At 39.5% G+C, this 16,778-nt stretch overlaps 1 protein-coding gene across 1 annotated transcript; it reads right to left on the bottom strand.

Moving 5' to 3' along the window:
• Positions 1-3,614: 3,614 nt before the first annotated feature.
• LOC101481756 (RING finger protein 122) lies at positions 3,615-15,684 on the bottom strand. Its single transcript, XM_004554602.6, has 6 exons — positions 14,711-15,684; positions 10,769-10,925; positions 9,579-9,621; positions 9,413-9,454; positions 7,446-7,528; positions 3,615-6,579 (listed from the first exon to the last, which is right to left on the bottom strand). The coding sequence occupies exons 1-6, from the start codon at positions 14,733-14,735 to the stop codon at positions 6,465-6,467; spliced, it is 465 nt and encodes a 154-aa protein (XP_004554659.1). The 5' UTR covers positions 14,736-15,684; the 3' UTR covers positions 3,615-6,464.
• Positions 15,685-16,778: the final 1,094 nt, after the last annotated feature.

Below are 16,778 nucleotides of genomic sequence, written 5' to 3'. Positions count from 1 at the left end.
GAGCTGGACCCATTATTTCTGCATTACATGTGTTACATGATTAAAACCAGAGAAAACAGGAGCTTAAAAGATGGGAAACAATAACACAACCAACATGCACAGTGATCATGGAACCTGAGTGGGATATATTAGAGAGCAAGTGGCCATTTTTTCCTCAAAGTTGCTGTGCTAGAGTCAGTAAAAAGCAAGGTTTCAGAATACACAGAACGTCACAGTTTGCTGTGTACTGGGCTGCATAGCTGCAGACCAGTCAGGCTGCCCATGCTGACCCCTATCCACCACTATGAGCACCAACAATGGGCACTTGACCATCAGAACTGGACCACAGAGCAATAGAAGAAGGTGTCCTGGTCGGATGAATCACGTCCTCTTTTACATCACATACATGCCTCGGTGCATGAGCCTGTGTGTAGGTGGCGACTGCCTGGTACCAGGATGCACCGCGGGAACAACACAAACCAGCGGAGGCAGTGCTGTGCTGGGAAAACTTGGGTCCTGCTGTAAAACTGGGGTTAATGATTGATGTGGCATGAGGGGGAAGTTGGCAGTCACTGATCTGAGTAAACAGAAAGCTTACAAAACAATGCCCCACTAGTGACAGAATTCTGGCTACCTTGCAACAATGCCACCTAAGTTTAAATGAGCCTAGGAACTCTAATTTAGTTTCTGTTCCACAGGGGAGAGAATCGGAATCTTTATTAATCCAAGACAATTAGAACAGTAACCGACTGAACTAAATTAAATAATAAAATATATTATAAAGTTTACAATATATAAGAAATAGCTGTGATATATATAAATAGCTCAATTATAAATATCCAGAATATTACAGAGATGAGATACATATGACTGACATTTTACTCTAACCTGTCAAACTTTATTATTTCTTAATTTCACTGAAGAGCATGTGCAAAAGTAACTATTGCTCTGTGTACTGTGCATTAGATGGAGGAGTTGTACAGGCATGGATGACTTCCTGTGTCGTTCTGTGGTGCATTTGTGTAATCTCAGTCTCTCACTGAGCGTGCTCCTGTGACCGTTGGCATCTGCAACACCCCACCTGCCGCCCCAGCATGCAACAGCATAGAGGAAGAGTTATCACTGGCTCCGATTTGAGAGTCACGACCATCTCTGAGCAGCATATCAAAGACATTACATTTGTGCAAATTAATTGCATGCTGGGTTGTCAAATGTTTGTGTGTTGGAGGTATTTCCACTCTTTGTTTTATTAAAAATGGAAAAAACCCAACTTGTTTTTTTTAGTATACTTTTCAGTTAACGAAAAGACTCACAAACAAGCTGCAGCTTAAGGTATTGCAGTCTTCAGCTGCAAGGGATTTTCATCCGAGTAAAAAAATAATTTTTCCATTTTATTTTTGTTAAAAACATTAAACTAAAGCTGAACTTCAATCACATCTTCTTTATAATCCACAAAGTCAAAATAGCAACAACAGTGAGTTGTTGTTGAGTTGTGTGACATCGGGTTGCCTCTGTGTTTTTTTGTTTAGGGAAGTGACTTCTGGTACATCCCTGTGCTGATGATGGAATACAACAGTCAGTTCCTGGGAATGAAGAGGCAGGAATAACAGTGACTAGCTTGTGTATTGTATATCTGAGATCATGTGACACATGTTCATTTTATGTGAACCATAAAGTACAATATGTATCATGAGTAGATGGATGTATTATCCTTTATTACACTCTCAAATACGATAAAGTTTTTCTTCATCCTCCTGGTTTATTTGTTTTGTTTTCTTCGAGTCAGGTTATGCCAGATGTGGCATCATCTTGCAGGAGGATAACAATCAGCCCATTTGCTGACTGAGAGACTACAGCCACTTAGAGTTGTGCACCCAGAAAAAGGAAAGAGACATTAGGTGAGTCACTAAGCCCAGAGATTTGATTGCTTATACACGCATGGATGCCAAGGAAACAAAAACAACCATTCCAGACAAAGACGAAAACATAAATAGAACCATATGCTCTTTGATATCTATTTATAATTAAGGCAACAAGTCATGTACTGAGAGAACCTGTGAACCAGCTTATCCCCTCCCTTTGCGATTATCCTCTCTATCTTCTAATCATTCTCTCCACTTGCTGTAATGAGGTAATTTGTCTGCAGAACACTGAATGCATGCTGATATCTGAGACTTCTTGAAGTTAAATATTTACTTTATGAGGAACTGTGGACTACTTTCAGGGCATGTGGGAATATAGATGTTAGAACATTTGTAGTGTGGTGTTTTGGGGACTCAAATGAAATTTCTGCCTTTTCAAGTGTCTGCAGGTAATCCGGTTAATCAGTGTCAACAATCAATAGTTAGCATCTTTGAAAACCTTTTCGTGACACAATTGATGTGTTCTTGCACAAATACCCTGATGTCATACCTGAGCAGGGAATTTCCAGACATTTGCTGACTCTGTGCAACAGCTTTCTTTTGTCTCTGCTTTTGTGTTGTGCATATTTATGCAGTAAGACGTGCATCTTTGTACCTGTACGGTCGCTTATTTGTCCCTGTAAAGACCCTGTAGTAGACCAGAAATTCTGTTTATGAGTTAAGAAGACTTAGATGTAAACATTATAAACTGGTCCACCCCAAGGATCGATCCCCCGGCACAAGCAGATTATAATGTATGCGGTGAAGAGCCAGGAGGACCTGTGATTTCTAACTCCTGGAAACCAAACAACCTCCGGCTAAGTGGATGGCACAACACAGAAGAACTACCTCGTTGGGTCAGGACTCCACAGTCTGTTACACCTACAGGCCAGTGGGCACTTGTTCACTTGTACACATCCTAGACAGGGAGGAACGCTGGTTTGAGCGGGACGTCAGTGAGACCATTTACATGAAAAAAGGAAACACACACTTCTGAACTGAGGAGGGCGCCCAAGTGTACATATGCAGCCATTTTCCAACTCTCTCTGTAAGGCACTCATGACGTTTGATCAATGGTCGTGACAGTTTTCATATTATTGATCATTAAACTGACCTCATGGCCCAATGCTAGTCAGTGGTGCTAGTTTCTGTTAGGTTGGGGTTGAGACAGGTTGATGAAGCTTGCAGTCAGAAGAAGTCACTTGGATGAGAGAGGAAATGTTTCTCCCTCTGAAAACATTACAGATGAACAGAATCGACTGTCTGAGAGTTCAGTATATCGTGACTTCCTGTAATAAATACAGGCAGAAATGGTGATATGAAATAATCAGATTGTTATTACAGGCACACCAGAACTTTGAAGCTGAATGCTGAGGTCAGTATGCTAGCAAACTAACAGTAATAATGCTAACATTACTAATGTTTCAAAAGTAATGTTTGCTATTTTAGTTTAGCATGTCAGTGGATTAGCAGGTACGCTGATGAAAATAGCCTGTAATTCTTTTGATATGTGGCTGCAAACCATTAAGGCTTCTTCAGTTTGCTGGATTAAACCAAAGAAGCCTCTTGGATGAAAGGTGAAACCAAAAAGAGGTCCAGCTGCTTTCATTTCAAGCATTTAAGTCTACCATGAACTTTATGACTGAGAACCTACACAGACATTTAGGCACAAACCATAAAATGTAACACAGATTAAATTTTTGACTGAATGAAGGTGCTGGATAAACGTCAACAGATATGTGAATACTTTAATTTTAAAGTAATCTGGATCCCCACTGGGGACCAGTTATGGTTTTTACAGCATCCCATAGCGGTACAATAATTGTCTGGTTTCTTCAAAGCTCAAAGTGTTTGATGGAGAGACGAACCAACAGGCTGAGGTTGTCAACACCAAAGACACTGCTAAAAAGATAACAACAAACTGCATTTAAACTTACACAGAATTATTGGTGGGTACATTTATATAGCACTGATAAGGTGGCACCTCATTGGTTATAACACTGTGATTATTCTGTATGAGGACACATTGTAAAAGATCAGAGTTGCTAAAATATAGCGAGAGTACCAACAGGCTTTTCTTTCATATATTAAAATGACAACATAGAAATAAACAGTTTTAATTGTGTACATGTAACAAATCTAGACAAAAAAAAAAGACGTGGGTCCAGACAACCTTATCAAAAAGCTGATTGTACTGAATATATTTTAGAAGTCAGAAACTGTTATAGTTACAGTTTACACAGTACTTAACCTGTATAACATGGTGAACACAGAGAATTATAATTATGATGTACCTCACTTGTTCTCGGACAGGCTCTTTCATGTCACTGCAGTCCCTTCTTACTTTAGCAAGTGTAGCTCTTCACACATGGGGAGCTAAGATTGCCTTAAAGATGAATTAGTTCATGTTAGCACTCCTGCAAAAGTGCTGTGTCATCACAGACTCACAGTATATTTTACTGAAACCTTGTTATGATTTTTTTTTTAAAGAAGAAGAAGAAGAAACAAATATCAAAATCAGGTATATTTTAGTGGGTGAGTCACTCGAGACATTTGGGACATGGCTACCTTCACTCAGCTTGGCAACCCAGTATAGTACAGAGCTGACTGAGAAATAGTAGATACACCTGAATAAATACACCTCTTCCTCTTGTTAGTTCAAAATAATCCCATTTCCTTAAGTTAAATCAGCCCCGTGGGTCATTTTGCACTTTCTTTACAGTCTCTGCATTCATCATCATCATCATCATCGTTGTCGTCTCATCACACAGAGACAAAGGAGGTTCAGATCTCTTCATAACATTGTCAAGAGACTGCACTTTTTTTCTCAGGCTCTATGAAAATGTAGCAAACGATCAAAGCAAATCATGTTCACAAGGAGCTGCATGTCATTTTTGGGTAAAGTAAAAGAACAAAAAAAACAAGCAGACTGGAGTTTGTCATACAAACATTTCTCAGAGGCAGAGCTGCTCTGAAGGCAGAAATAATCTCATTAGTTCAGTTATAGTAAAACTATATTATCTGACCCCACTTGATCAACAACCTGAAGCAAAACTTGTGTCTATATTAAACTGGAGCCTTTTGAAGTCTGAAGTTTAGACTTATGTCTGACAAGTTTCACTTTCACTGTTCACATGTAGCACCGACTCTTCCACCATAACCAGCAAACTGAATTTCAAACACGAATCGTAACAACTTTGTCATCACAGGTTGATGAAAGGAAGCATGATTTGTGGTCTGAGTTATTGTTGTTTTTGTTGTTTGTTTGTTTTTTTGACAAAACTACATGGATGCTACATTTTTCACTTCAAATCCAGTTTCTTTTTCTCTTTTATATTACAAAGTCTCTTAAATACTTCATCTGTTTTTAGTGGGCTTTGCATTGTATGCATCTTGAAGGCACTTGTCCATTAGTTTACACATCTGGCTTGACTGTGTTAAAGCTACAGTGGACAAAATCGTTTTGGCAACAATGAAAAAAAAGAAAATCGATAACCTCCCAGCACGCTGTAATCCAGCAGTTGCAGAGGAAAGTGGACTGCTGCACTTTCTCTGGGTTTTGTTTTCAGGCTTTAAAAAGCTAGCTCATGATCGGCGAGGCAATCCGCACAGACTGGAATAGCTGATCGCCAAGAGGTGAAATAATAATTCTGTGACCACACCATTAAAAAGTAGCTTTATTTAAATCTGACTCCAGATTATCCCACTGTGAAGTGCTGCACCTCTCCCTCCACGTCTGCTCCACTTGGATTGCTAACTCTTGGTGTGCCCATGCTCACTGAATCTCTTCCACCTCTGTTCAAAACAGTCAAACCTCACTTGATGCCAGCTGGGAAAAGAGGACAAACTTGAAGAGAGCCAAAACTGAAAAACTTAGTGCTACCTTTTGACCTCATATGCCTTTTTGGCCTTAAACAAGTCCTCCACTAGAAACTGCTTTCTGGTCTCTGGGCCATTCCCAGCTATGGTCGATAGTGATGATCATCGCTATCATGGTTGTGTTAGTTTGACTTTAAAAAAAGTCTGTTTTGTGTCTGCAAAGCTAGTCATGAGTGGGTGATCCAAACATACCCAGAGCACTTGGAGCTGTGCATGGCTGCACAAAGGGAGAATAACACCAAACTAAATCAATAGACTCTAAATTGCAAGTGTACACCTTTTATCTAAAGAAATGAATTCCAAGCAGGAACATGCAGGACCTTCAGGTGGGAGAGAGAGGTTTGAGTTCTGTGAATTCAATGATGGGAAAGCCATATGAGATGGCTGGTTATTTTTGAACTTTCTCCTTTTTTCTGCCTTTGGTTGATTTCAACCTACTGCAACTCTATCATGAATGCCGTGTACATACAGATTAAATGTGGTTACCATTCCAATCTCTCACCTTATTCAGTTTGCCGGGAATGTTCTTTGGCTTTCCTTATTTACTCTCATATCTATATTTATTTTCACTTTCAGAAGAGCTCTGCCTCATAAATACTCACATTACTAAAAGTACTGTGTGTCAGATTGTGGAACAGGATTCTGTACAGTGACAGGTCAATTGACTGAAGAGCCGTGGAGTGCTGCTGGACGTACGCTCCACTCTCAGACCTCCAGGAGACTCTGAGGCACTGGTTGCTGGTGGTCAGGCTGGAGGCGACAAATGGGCTTGTTGCACATGGGGCACACGCTGCGAATCTCTAACCATTTTAGCAGACACCTGCATAAATGTGGATAGACATGAGGCAAAGACACAAAGTTGCAAAGTTATGTGAAAAGGTTCAGTTTTAACCACGTAGCATCCATCAGATCACCAGAGAAATACTTAAGGTTCCATTTTAGCAACATGTTAAACAAGCACAGTCCCAGAAGCAAGATCATGTTACCTTTTAACTCAGCTCCTTTACATGGATTTTGGCCTTTCAGCTTTCCTATTTTAAGATTTAAACCTGAATACACCAAGTAGGTGAAAAGTCTATATAAAAGGGTCAATATGAACTGAACCTACCCTGCCCCAAAAAAGATCCCTGGCGACCCAGTGATGGTTTAGTGGTTAAAAACACAACAAAAGAGAAATACAGGAACAGTGACAGCTCACACACTTTGTAAACAGCATGTACATTCCAGAAGCTGGTCTAAAACTGCTGCTGTTATTGTCACACCTAAGCTGCAGGGTAAATTCAAGGCTCAGTTACAAAGGTCCTCCTGTTCAAACATGCACGGTCAAGAGTTCTTAGAAATCTGGTAGTCATTTCCTGCGAGCGTTGCTGGGCATCTTTTTCCAAATTCTACGGCCTCGGTGACTGCGTCAGCTGCTAATTGAAGGCAGAGACCAGCAAGAAATTTGCACATGTCGTTTCTCCAGCTGGTCGAGATCCTTGCACATTTCACTAAAACTTTTAAGCTTTAAAAAAGACGAATGGAGCCACGGTCAGGCAGTCAGCTTAGGTGCATGATTACAAGTTTGTGAAACCACTAAAACAAATGAAACATGTTTTGAGTTTGGAGTTTTCGTAACATGGAGTCAGTTGTTTGCTCTCATGAAGGTTTGATAATTACCATGGAATGATGTACTAAACAACTTACTTTTTGTGAAAAGCATGGGAACACGGGCACACTCCAAGCTCGTCCCTGCTGCGAAACTCTTCCAAGCACACCGCACATGTTTGCTGAAAAGGCCAAATGACGGTTTAATTCAAAATTCAAAACGACTACCTTTTTTTTTTACACTTATTGTGTAACATCTGGGTGTGATTTCACAATAGAGACCATCTTTTCATTCGCTCATTGGTAGCTTAAAAGTTACATTAAGATATAGCAGTTACTATAATTTTTCAGAGATCTTCCTGAAGCTCCTGAAGCACACATTTATTGCTAGCAGTGAGTACCTCGCCTGTTTCTCTTGGGTGAATAACCACAATACCAATTTTGGCATTTAATCAGTTATTCGATTGCTTTACTTTTCCAAAATCTAGTTACGCTTATTATGATGTATCAAACTGCTAAAATAATGAATTATAAATACATAACATCTAGCACAAAGTGGTAGCTACAGTCATGAAGCCATGCCCGTGGAGCACCTGTAACAGCCATAACTTAAAGTAAAGTCTGCAGGACTTTATCAGTGGCTCCTACACAATGTGGCTTCAGTTCACTGAGTTTTGTGGGCATTTGTTTATGCACAAAGGTCCTGTCACAGCGTGTCAGCTGGGTTGAGGTCTGGACTTTGACTGGGTAACTTTGATTCTTTTCTTTTTTTACCCATGCGGGTTGTAGATTTGCATCTGTACCTGGGATCACTGACCTGTTTTATGACCCAGTTTGGGTCAAGCTTTATCTGTCAGACAGATGGCATATTTGACTCAGAATACTTTGGTATACAAAGGAGTTAATGGCTGACTCAGTGACTGCAAGGTGCCCAGGCCCTGTAGACTGACCAGATCACTAAAAGCCAAATGTGAGGCAAAAACTGTTTTTGTGTAGGAGAAAGCGGGATGACAACGCTGAAAAGTAGACTGAAATTTGTCACATCGAACTTGAAAATAAAACTCCAATCAATTGTGCATGTTACCAGATTGTAAATTACTATGTATGGGCCAACTATGCACCTGTTTTATTTCACTGCTATTTCAGCAGTTTGTATGTTTCACTTTTGATTAATCTAAATCTAGATGCCAAATCCATAGATTGGCATACTTTTTTCAGCCATATCTGACAATTTTTGCCATTTTTATCCAATTATGACCCCAAAAATCATTGTGTTAGTTCACACCATAGTTCCCTCCTGTGGGAAAACGAAAAATAACTCTAGCAAAGAAGACAAAAATTCTTTCTAAGAACATACTGCCACTTCATTTTTGTTGTAGAAGTTTGCATCATATTCAACAAAATCTGCTAGTTACATCTGATGACTTGTAACATTCGCTGATGAGTATGGCATCAGACAGGTGACTATCTGACTATCATAAAAAACCTTCCCTTCATATATACTGGGTAAATGCTAGACTTTAGAGTCTATTTAAAATGTGGCTGTTATTTACTGTCATAATTTCAATGAAGCAGTACAGGTGTACTTAGTTTTTCACAGGACTGCCTAGATTACTCTGAGTGAAAACTTTCACATGACTGTAATTGCTGTAGCTAGCTAAACCTCAAAACCAGCAGCTAATGGTTAAAAAAGTAGTTCTAAAAGTAACTGGCAGGTTTTACATAATGTATAATGCTTTTACATGGTCTCCTCTTATTTGACCTTTAAAAATATGATGGCATTTTGTCATAAGAGTCAAAGGAGTAGGATGAAGTTTACACTTATCTGATCCTATCCTATATTTACGCTGCAGTCACACCAAACAATGGTTCCCTATTTCTTTGGTTGAATTACAGATTTACTACAGCTCAGCAGTAAATTAGGCTTCCATTTAATCCCTTTATTTGGTTTTGCTTTTCACAGTTTAAATCACTTAACAAAAAGGATGTATAACAAATATCTTTTAAATAGTTAACACTGGCTCTGGTTCCTGTTCATCTCAGCCCAGTTTGCCCCTTTAACTTACACCAAGTAGGCTCAGTTTCTTCTCCGCTCCTTTTAAAACAACCTGTTGAGAAGAAGGGATTTGTGTAAAATATATACATATAAATGGCAGTTCTCTAGAAAAAGCGCAAGTGTAACTGGATTACAATTTGGCACTTGTCATATTGGTCACAATATCAATATATTACCTCGTTGTAGCCGTACTGCCCTCTAGCACCTCGTCGCCTCAGTCTGTGAAGCACAAATAAGAAACATATTATTATTTAGATACATGAAAGCTCTAAACTATGTCTGATGCTTCCACATCTGTCTTCACCATTACAAGTCTTGTCATGCTGTAGGAATCAGCTGGGATAGTACTTTGAGCAGGCCTGGAATTCACACAACGTGAAATTCATGTATCAGCCTGTCCATCCACTCTTGTACTGAGCAGAACTGTAACTCTGTCAGGAATGTGCGCTTGTAGGAAAAAAATCTGGCTGAAATTCAGTTTTACTGCACTGATCACAAGCTGTGTAAAGCATAAATAGATTAGCATTATTTTGGGTTTGGGGAACAAGCAAATAGCTAGTTCACCAATCCCTTACTAAATTTGAAGGATAAGTAAAAGCACCTTTGTCTCCAGGGTATCTTCGCTACACCTTTGCTAGTGAAACCACAATATGACTGATGAAACATGACTTCATCAATCCATTTACACTGACTTTTTCCAGGAATGCTAGTGCTTGAAAGCAGCACCCTGTCCTAAACCTGTTCTGTCAGCACTTCATTTTGTCAAACAACAATGTTCCATGTATTTCCACATAATGCAATGACAGCGGAAAATACTATCTCCTAATGTTCAGAGTCAGCCATTAAGATCTGCTCATGTGAACCCACCCCATAATATAATTTAGCTTGTTTCAGCTGGACTGATAGTTTCATGTGACTCATTTCAACTCCCATATGAATGCCAAATGATAAAAGATGATACGAAGAAATGAGTCTGGCTGTGGATGAAACACAGTTGCAAGAAACTGAGAAATAAGATGTTTTGTTTTGTAACACACTCCAATATAGGTAAAAAAAAAATCCTGTATAAGTGAATGGAGGATTAAATATGTCTTGGAACTATTTTTGATTCTTTTGTTATTTGTATTTGTAAGTTAGGTGTACAATTCTGTCTACTTAACAACAGATTTTATGATGTTTATTAAAAGAGAAAGACCCATTTACTATTTGGAATTAGAGACCAATTCCGCTGAGAGTCTGACAGACTTAGAATGAATTAATGCACATGACTAAATGGTGACTAGTTCATAGAAACACACAAATATAAGAGTTTTGTAGAGCTATCTGATGCAGGAGCTCTAAAGCTGCACTGCCTTTTGTCCTGTACCTGAACAGGTAGCAGCAGAAGATGAGGCTGAGCATGAGGATGAAGAGGCCAATGCCCAGGATGATTATGTAGACGTTGAGCGGCAGTTCGTGCAATGTTTCTGATGTCATCTTGCAGTAAGGATCAGAGTTCTGCAGTCCGAGGTTACATAGACACCCTAAGAGAATAGGATACACACAGAGGAAAAAGACTGCACCCAGTGTATAAACTACCTCAACCTGTATTAAAACAGCTAGAGCAACACAGTTTGGCTCACAAGAAAACTACTTCCATAACTACTTGCACGTTAGTGTAAACCAGTCCCACCACAATAGCTTAACACAGCTGATTTTTTATACTAAGGAAATTTGCTTTAATGACATAATAAACATTTTAGTTGTTCAGATTTATGAAAAGGTATTTTGAGCTATATAATAAATACCTATAGCAGCAATCATTTATGAATAGTTTCAAATTAAAATACAGTTAATTATTAAACTGGATCATTTTATAATATCAGTGTATAATATTTCCATAATACGTTGGTAGTGGCCTGTATGTAAGGCTCACTGTTCATATATCTTGACACAAAGAACAAGCCACTCATGAATATAGTGTTGGTGATAATGCAAATACGGATTCATGGTTTCTCATGCCTGATTGTATGGCAACACAATAAACAAAGCTATTAGTCAGCTAATTCAGCTGTGGAATTAAAATGCCAACAGAAATCATTAGGAAAGAAAGAAAGCATGCTTGCTTTTTCTGCACAGAATATTTATGACCTAAATAGTTTGCAAAATTCATAAAGATGTGGGAAAGCTTCTATTTAATTTTATTCTGAACAATTTATGTCCTTTGTCTGTAGTTCTGAAATGACCCTAATAGCCCAATATGTTATAGAGACATATATATATGTGCACAAAAGGAAAGGAAAAGCTAATATACACAATTGTTTTTTAATTTTTTTAAACAATTTTTTGCAATGCTTCATAACTATACTGTTTAACAGGTTCTTTTTGTTCTCTTCAGACTTGTCACTAGAAAACTCTGATGAACCAGATGTACCCTACTTGCCCGGCATCAAGTGGCAGATAAATTTATCCCTTTGCTAGGAAGCTAATGCCCATTTACCTAGCTGTAATGTTCGAACTTTTATTTTGAAATCACCGGATGTAGATAGGTACGCCGGCTGTGTGTTCATGTGCTAGCTTAGCAGTTTACAGTTGCGTGGATGCTTGTTCTATATATACGGAATAAAAGAATCAGTATGAAGACTCCGAGGCGATTTCTTCATAAGCAGTGAAGACACAACACTAGCTATTATCTTCATATCAAAACGTTGCCATTAGCTACTTAGCTAAAGGCTATGTAGCCTTAGCTAAAGGCTATGTAGCCATTAGCTTGACCAGAGTAGTAGCTAAGAGCTAAGGACTGATCAACGTGTAACATTTAGCAGCTACAACCAGAACTTTTCTCGGCAGTTGTTGGACAACAAGTAGCCTAGAGTTGTTATCAGTTGTTAATGTTGCCTGCATTAGCAAACATTTTAGCCTTTAAAACCAGGCTGTTAAACTTGTTTCAAAAAATATACTAGTCTGGACTTCCCATGTGTGTCACGTTGCTATTTTAGATCAAGGGAATGAAGGTCAACAACATAAGTTTAACACCTGTGTGTATAAACACATTTTTATGTGAGTATTAGACCACCCAGCTCCACCAGAGGTTTCGGTTGGGCTCACTAAAAAGAGCCGGCTCTTTCAGCTCCGAACCGGCTCTTCAGGTTGTTTTGTTGCTTTAATTAATTTATTATTAACAATAATATAAAATTATGCACAAAAGGAATTACTAATGTACAAAAAAAGTGGTTTTATTTATATATGTTTATATATAAATATATGCGGTGGCCCCTAGAGACAAAACACGTACAAACTCCAAAACACATTTCTAGCATGAACTGAACTTCCAAAACAGAGCTACCTAGATCACTTAAATTACACAATTGAAAGCATGAAAGCATATGTGTGTTGTTTATGTATTTATACACAAGCATTCATATATAGTCAAATAATTTAAAAAAAAATGTTAATTTACCTGTTATTACCACACACCAAATCCGGTGGTTGGTACTTGCTGGCTTGTGTAGCCACTAGGTAACAAAAGCTCAACACTGCCCCTAACATCCTGGAGCACTTCTGTTGTCTTTTGTACGTGTTTTGAGTTTTTATGTGCTTCTGAGTTTTTACATGCTTTGGAGTTTGTACGTGTTTCAGAGTTCGTATGTGATTTGAAGTTTGTATGCGCTTTGTCTCTAGGGGCCACTGTAAATATACGTTTATTTATTCACTCCACATAAAATGTAATAAATAAATCATATAATACAAAAATAAACTATTCACATTTCAACTTTTAACTATTTAAATTTTCAGCTTTTTCCTTTTACAAATTTAAAGTGAAATACCACAAAACACTGCAAACCACAACACAATTAAATATAAATTATAATATGAAAATAAAAAGAACATGTATATTCTCTGTCATATGGACCTGCATGAATAAACTTTCTGAATCCTTTGTCCCTGGCTCTTTCTGTCTTTCCCTCCCGCTCTGTTCCTGTGCTACTGAGCATAACTACCGCCCCTCCCCCCCTCTGCCCAGCATAAAGCACAAGGCTCGCATGTTGAGTGAAGCGGGAAAAAAGTGCGAGAGAGGGTGAGAGAGAAAAAACAAAACAACAAAAAACCCACGGCTAGCGATAAGGAGCCGGCTCGCGTCGTTCATGTCAAACACCCGGCTCTAAGAGCCATTTCGTTCGCGACCGACCCATCACTACTCCACAGTGGATGTAGGGTTGGGTTTTAGGGGGTGCACTCTTGTGTCTGTGCAGTCTGTAAAGCCTGGCACACGAGCTGCACACGACATCTGTGTAGCCTCTTGTCTCAAATTGCAAACTGCTTACCCTGTTAGCATTCTTAGATAGAGTGTTTGAATTCAGGGGAAAGTTGTGGGAAAGTATTGTGGGATTTTGGGGTCAGATTTTTGTTTCTGGTGATGTTTGCTATCCTCATGATGAAGACAGAGAAAACAAGCAGCTTTCCACACCCTAAAATAGACCGACTTTAATATGAACTTTTATATCTCTCCTTGCATCACAAAGGAATGTGTTCTACTTGCTTTTTGGCCCAACACCCCTTAGTTTAGCTTGGGGAGAAACAAGTTCTTAGCCTGAGGGGTTTGAGCAAGGCACTTTTCATTCCATGCAACAAACGTCAGGTTTAAACCACAGTAATTAATGTTTTCACAAGACTAAAGTGCAAGAAGTTAAGCTACAGTGGAGGAAGTCTGGTTCAGAAGTCACTCTCTAATGGACAAGGGTCACTGCAGCAGGTGACAGTCTCAGGGGGTTTTAGGAGGAGGGTTAAGGAGGACGTCTGGACGAAGGAGGTAATCTTAGCACGATGCTAGTAAATCATTGATAGTGGAGCACTAAAGGCTAGGCTACTGTGCACATGCATTAGTTGGGGATAGGCTTATATCATTGTTAAACATGACTAGTTTTATTTTGATGTGTTTTGGATGGAAAATTTGTAGAAATGTGTAGCATAAAAATCTTTAAGATGATTAAGTAGGAAAAACTTTTTTGCAGTCATTTTTTTTAAAATTATAAAAATAGTAAAACATGTTGTGGCCTAGTTGTTACTGTTGTCATAACTTCATGAAATCAGGATAGGGTTGGGTCAGCTCTTCACTAATCTAGTGACTGGAAAGTCCTTCCTCACCTCATAGTAACAATTATATATAAACATGTCTTACCTACAAACAGCTTAATAATGTATAAATCAGTTGCTAGAAAACACCAGTAGCATTATCCAATCAAAATCAGTTGACTATGTATAAGGAAATCGTGGTGGAACAGCTTAATATAACTCTTTTAGGAGGGCAAACTGGCTCCAGGTCACTTACCGTTACACCAGTGGACAGGATGCATCAAATGTTCATATAGCAAACCCAGTAAGCCGTTCCAGTATCACAAACTATGATTTGCACAACTTTTCTGGGATTGTTTCCAGCACTGAAAATGATGTCCGCCTCCAGGTTCCTCTTATACCTGTGTTAAATCCTTGTGGTCTAGAGTCAGTACACCTGATCAGAGACACCTAGGACCTTGAACACAATGTTTCAGTCTGCTGGGATGATTTTACCCCATGAATGTCATAAAAAACATCCACTTATGTGAGATTTTGACTCCCAGACGGCTGCGAATGTATCAGAGGTAGAAACTAAAGTGCTCCTTTGTGCATTCCCCACAAATGACAAAGAATCCGAGTTGTGCTGATGAGAAGACACCAATGTCACTGACAAGACAAGGAAATGTATTCCAAATCCCATACAGCACTTTTGTTATGAGCCTCTGGCTTTGTTTCCCCCTTCAAAACACTGTGACAAGGCTGTCCTTCCCTTCCTCTTCTTCTGTTCTCTTTTCCCTTTCTTCTCACTCCTCTGTCCGCTCCTTTTAGATCTCCACGCCGCTTTCGTCCTCTCTGGCTGTGAAAACCTGCCGTTGCCAATTATGGAGAGACAAAGGGAGGGACGTGGACGGGTTCTCCCGGCAGCACAGCCAGCCAAGCAGGCAGGCAGCCTCTCAGTGTTCCCGTGGAAAGCAGCAACTCATCTCTTCCCCCGGCTTCCTGCTGTGAACACAGAACACGGGGAGGTATGTCAATGCAGGAAGACAATGCAGCCAATGGTAACTCAAACCTAGGGTCTCCTCTCTCCGCCTGTGGTTTCTTTTTTTTCTCTTTTCTTCTCACATTCACTCTCCTTCCTCGTCTCTCTTCCCCACGTTCTCTGTCTAAAGGTCTCAGTTTGTAAACAGATCCCTGCTCATGTGATTTGCTGTCTGCATCATAGCTCTGCTTTCACCGCCCCCTCCTTCCTCCCTCCTTCCCAGCTCGCCTGCGTGCCCTCCTTTTACCCCTCTGGGTTTTCCTTCCACCCACTCTCTCCCCCACCCCATCCCCACCTTCCTATGCAGCTGCAAGCTATTATTGAAGTAGCTGCAGAGCAGATGGCAGACAGGCAGATGAGGGGAAAGTCAGCGATATGACAGTTGAAAGATAGTTTGATTAATTAGATGCAGTGTTTTCCACTGATAAACAGCAACTCGCTTTGTTTATGCAAAACTCGTAACCCGAACCAAAGGGGAATTTTGAATCCCTCAAAACTTCCATAAGCCAACTTCCAACTGAACTAAAAATGTAACTGCCTCTGGGCCCTTGCCCATGTATAAAAATAGCTTCAATAAGCTCAATAATCGTAAAGATAAGTGTCAATTGCAGGCGATAAGACAGGAAGAGAGATGTTAGCAGATAGCTAATCATGATAGGTAAACATGGAAGGAATATGACACAGAAAGACAGAAGGTTCAGTACAGCTGTTATTGACAGACAGATGGATGGGTGTGTCACTGTGTTTGCTGGTTGTTGCTTTCACCTTTCCAGTGCTTTCACCTGTACAAATGAACCTAGCCAAAGGTAAACAGTCCAGAAAAACCACTGTAAATGCAGCCTGAGGTTATGGGCCAGGAAAAAAAAGGAAGAAATGTAGAGCTCTGCTAAGTGAGGATTAACGGGTTCAATGAGTTTCTACCCTCAGACCTGCTTTTATAGAAGAAAAATTACAACCCGCCTTATGACTTCAGCTTTTGGCCAGTAAATACTTTTGTTCAGGAGTGAATAATAAATGTTTCATCTCACGAAGAATCACATTAAAAAGAAAAAAGTTATTTAAGTAGCTATAAAAAAAACTGGTTATGGGACTTCTGTGATTTCTTAACGGTACAACGTGTAAAATCTAACCACTAGATGTCAGTACATGGCAGATTACGGTTAACTGAATGCTTTTTTCTTACTCCTCCCAATTTAAGTGCATAATCCTGTCTATGGTGGCCACTGTAGGACAAACAACTCGGCCAACAGTACAATTGTAGCGAGTGTTTGCTGTCAGTTAGCTGTTTATGCCACATCTATTT

Source organism: Maylandia zebra, linkage group LG13, assembly GCF_041146795.1.
Source record: "Maylandia zebra isolate NMK-2024a linkage group LG13, Mzebra_GT3a, whole genome shotgun sequence".
NCBI lineage: Eukaryota > Metazoa > Chordata > Actinopteri > Cichliformes > Cichlidae > Maylandia > Maylandia zebra.
The sequence above is the reverse complement of the archived record's forward strand: the minus strand, read 5'-3'. Positions and strand labels throughout refer to the sequence as shown.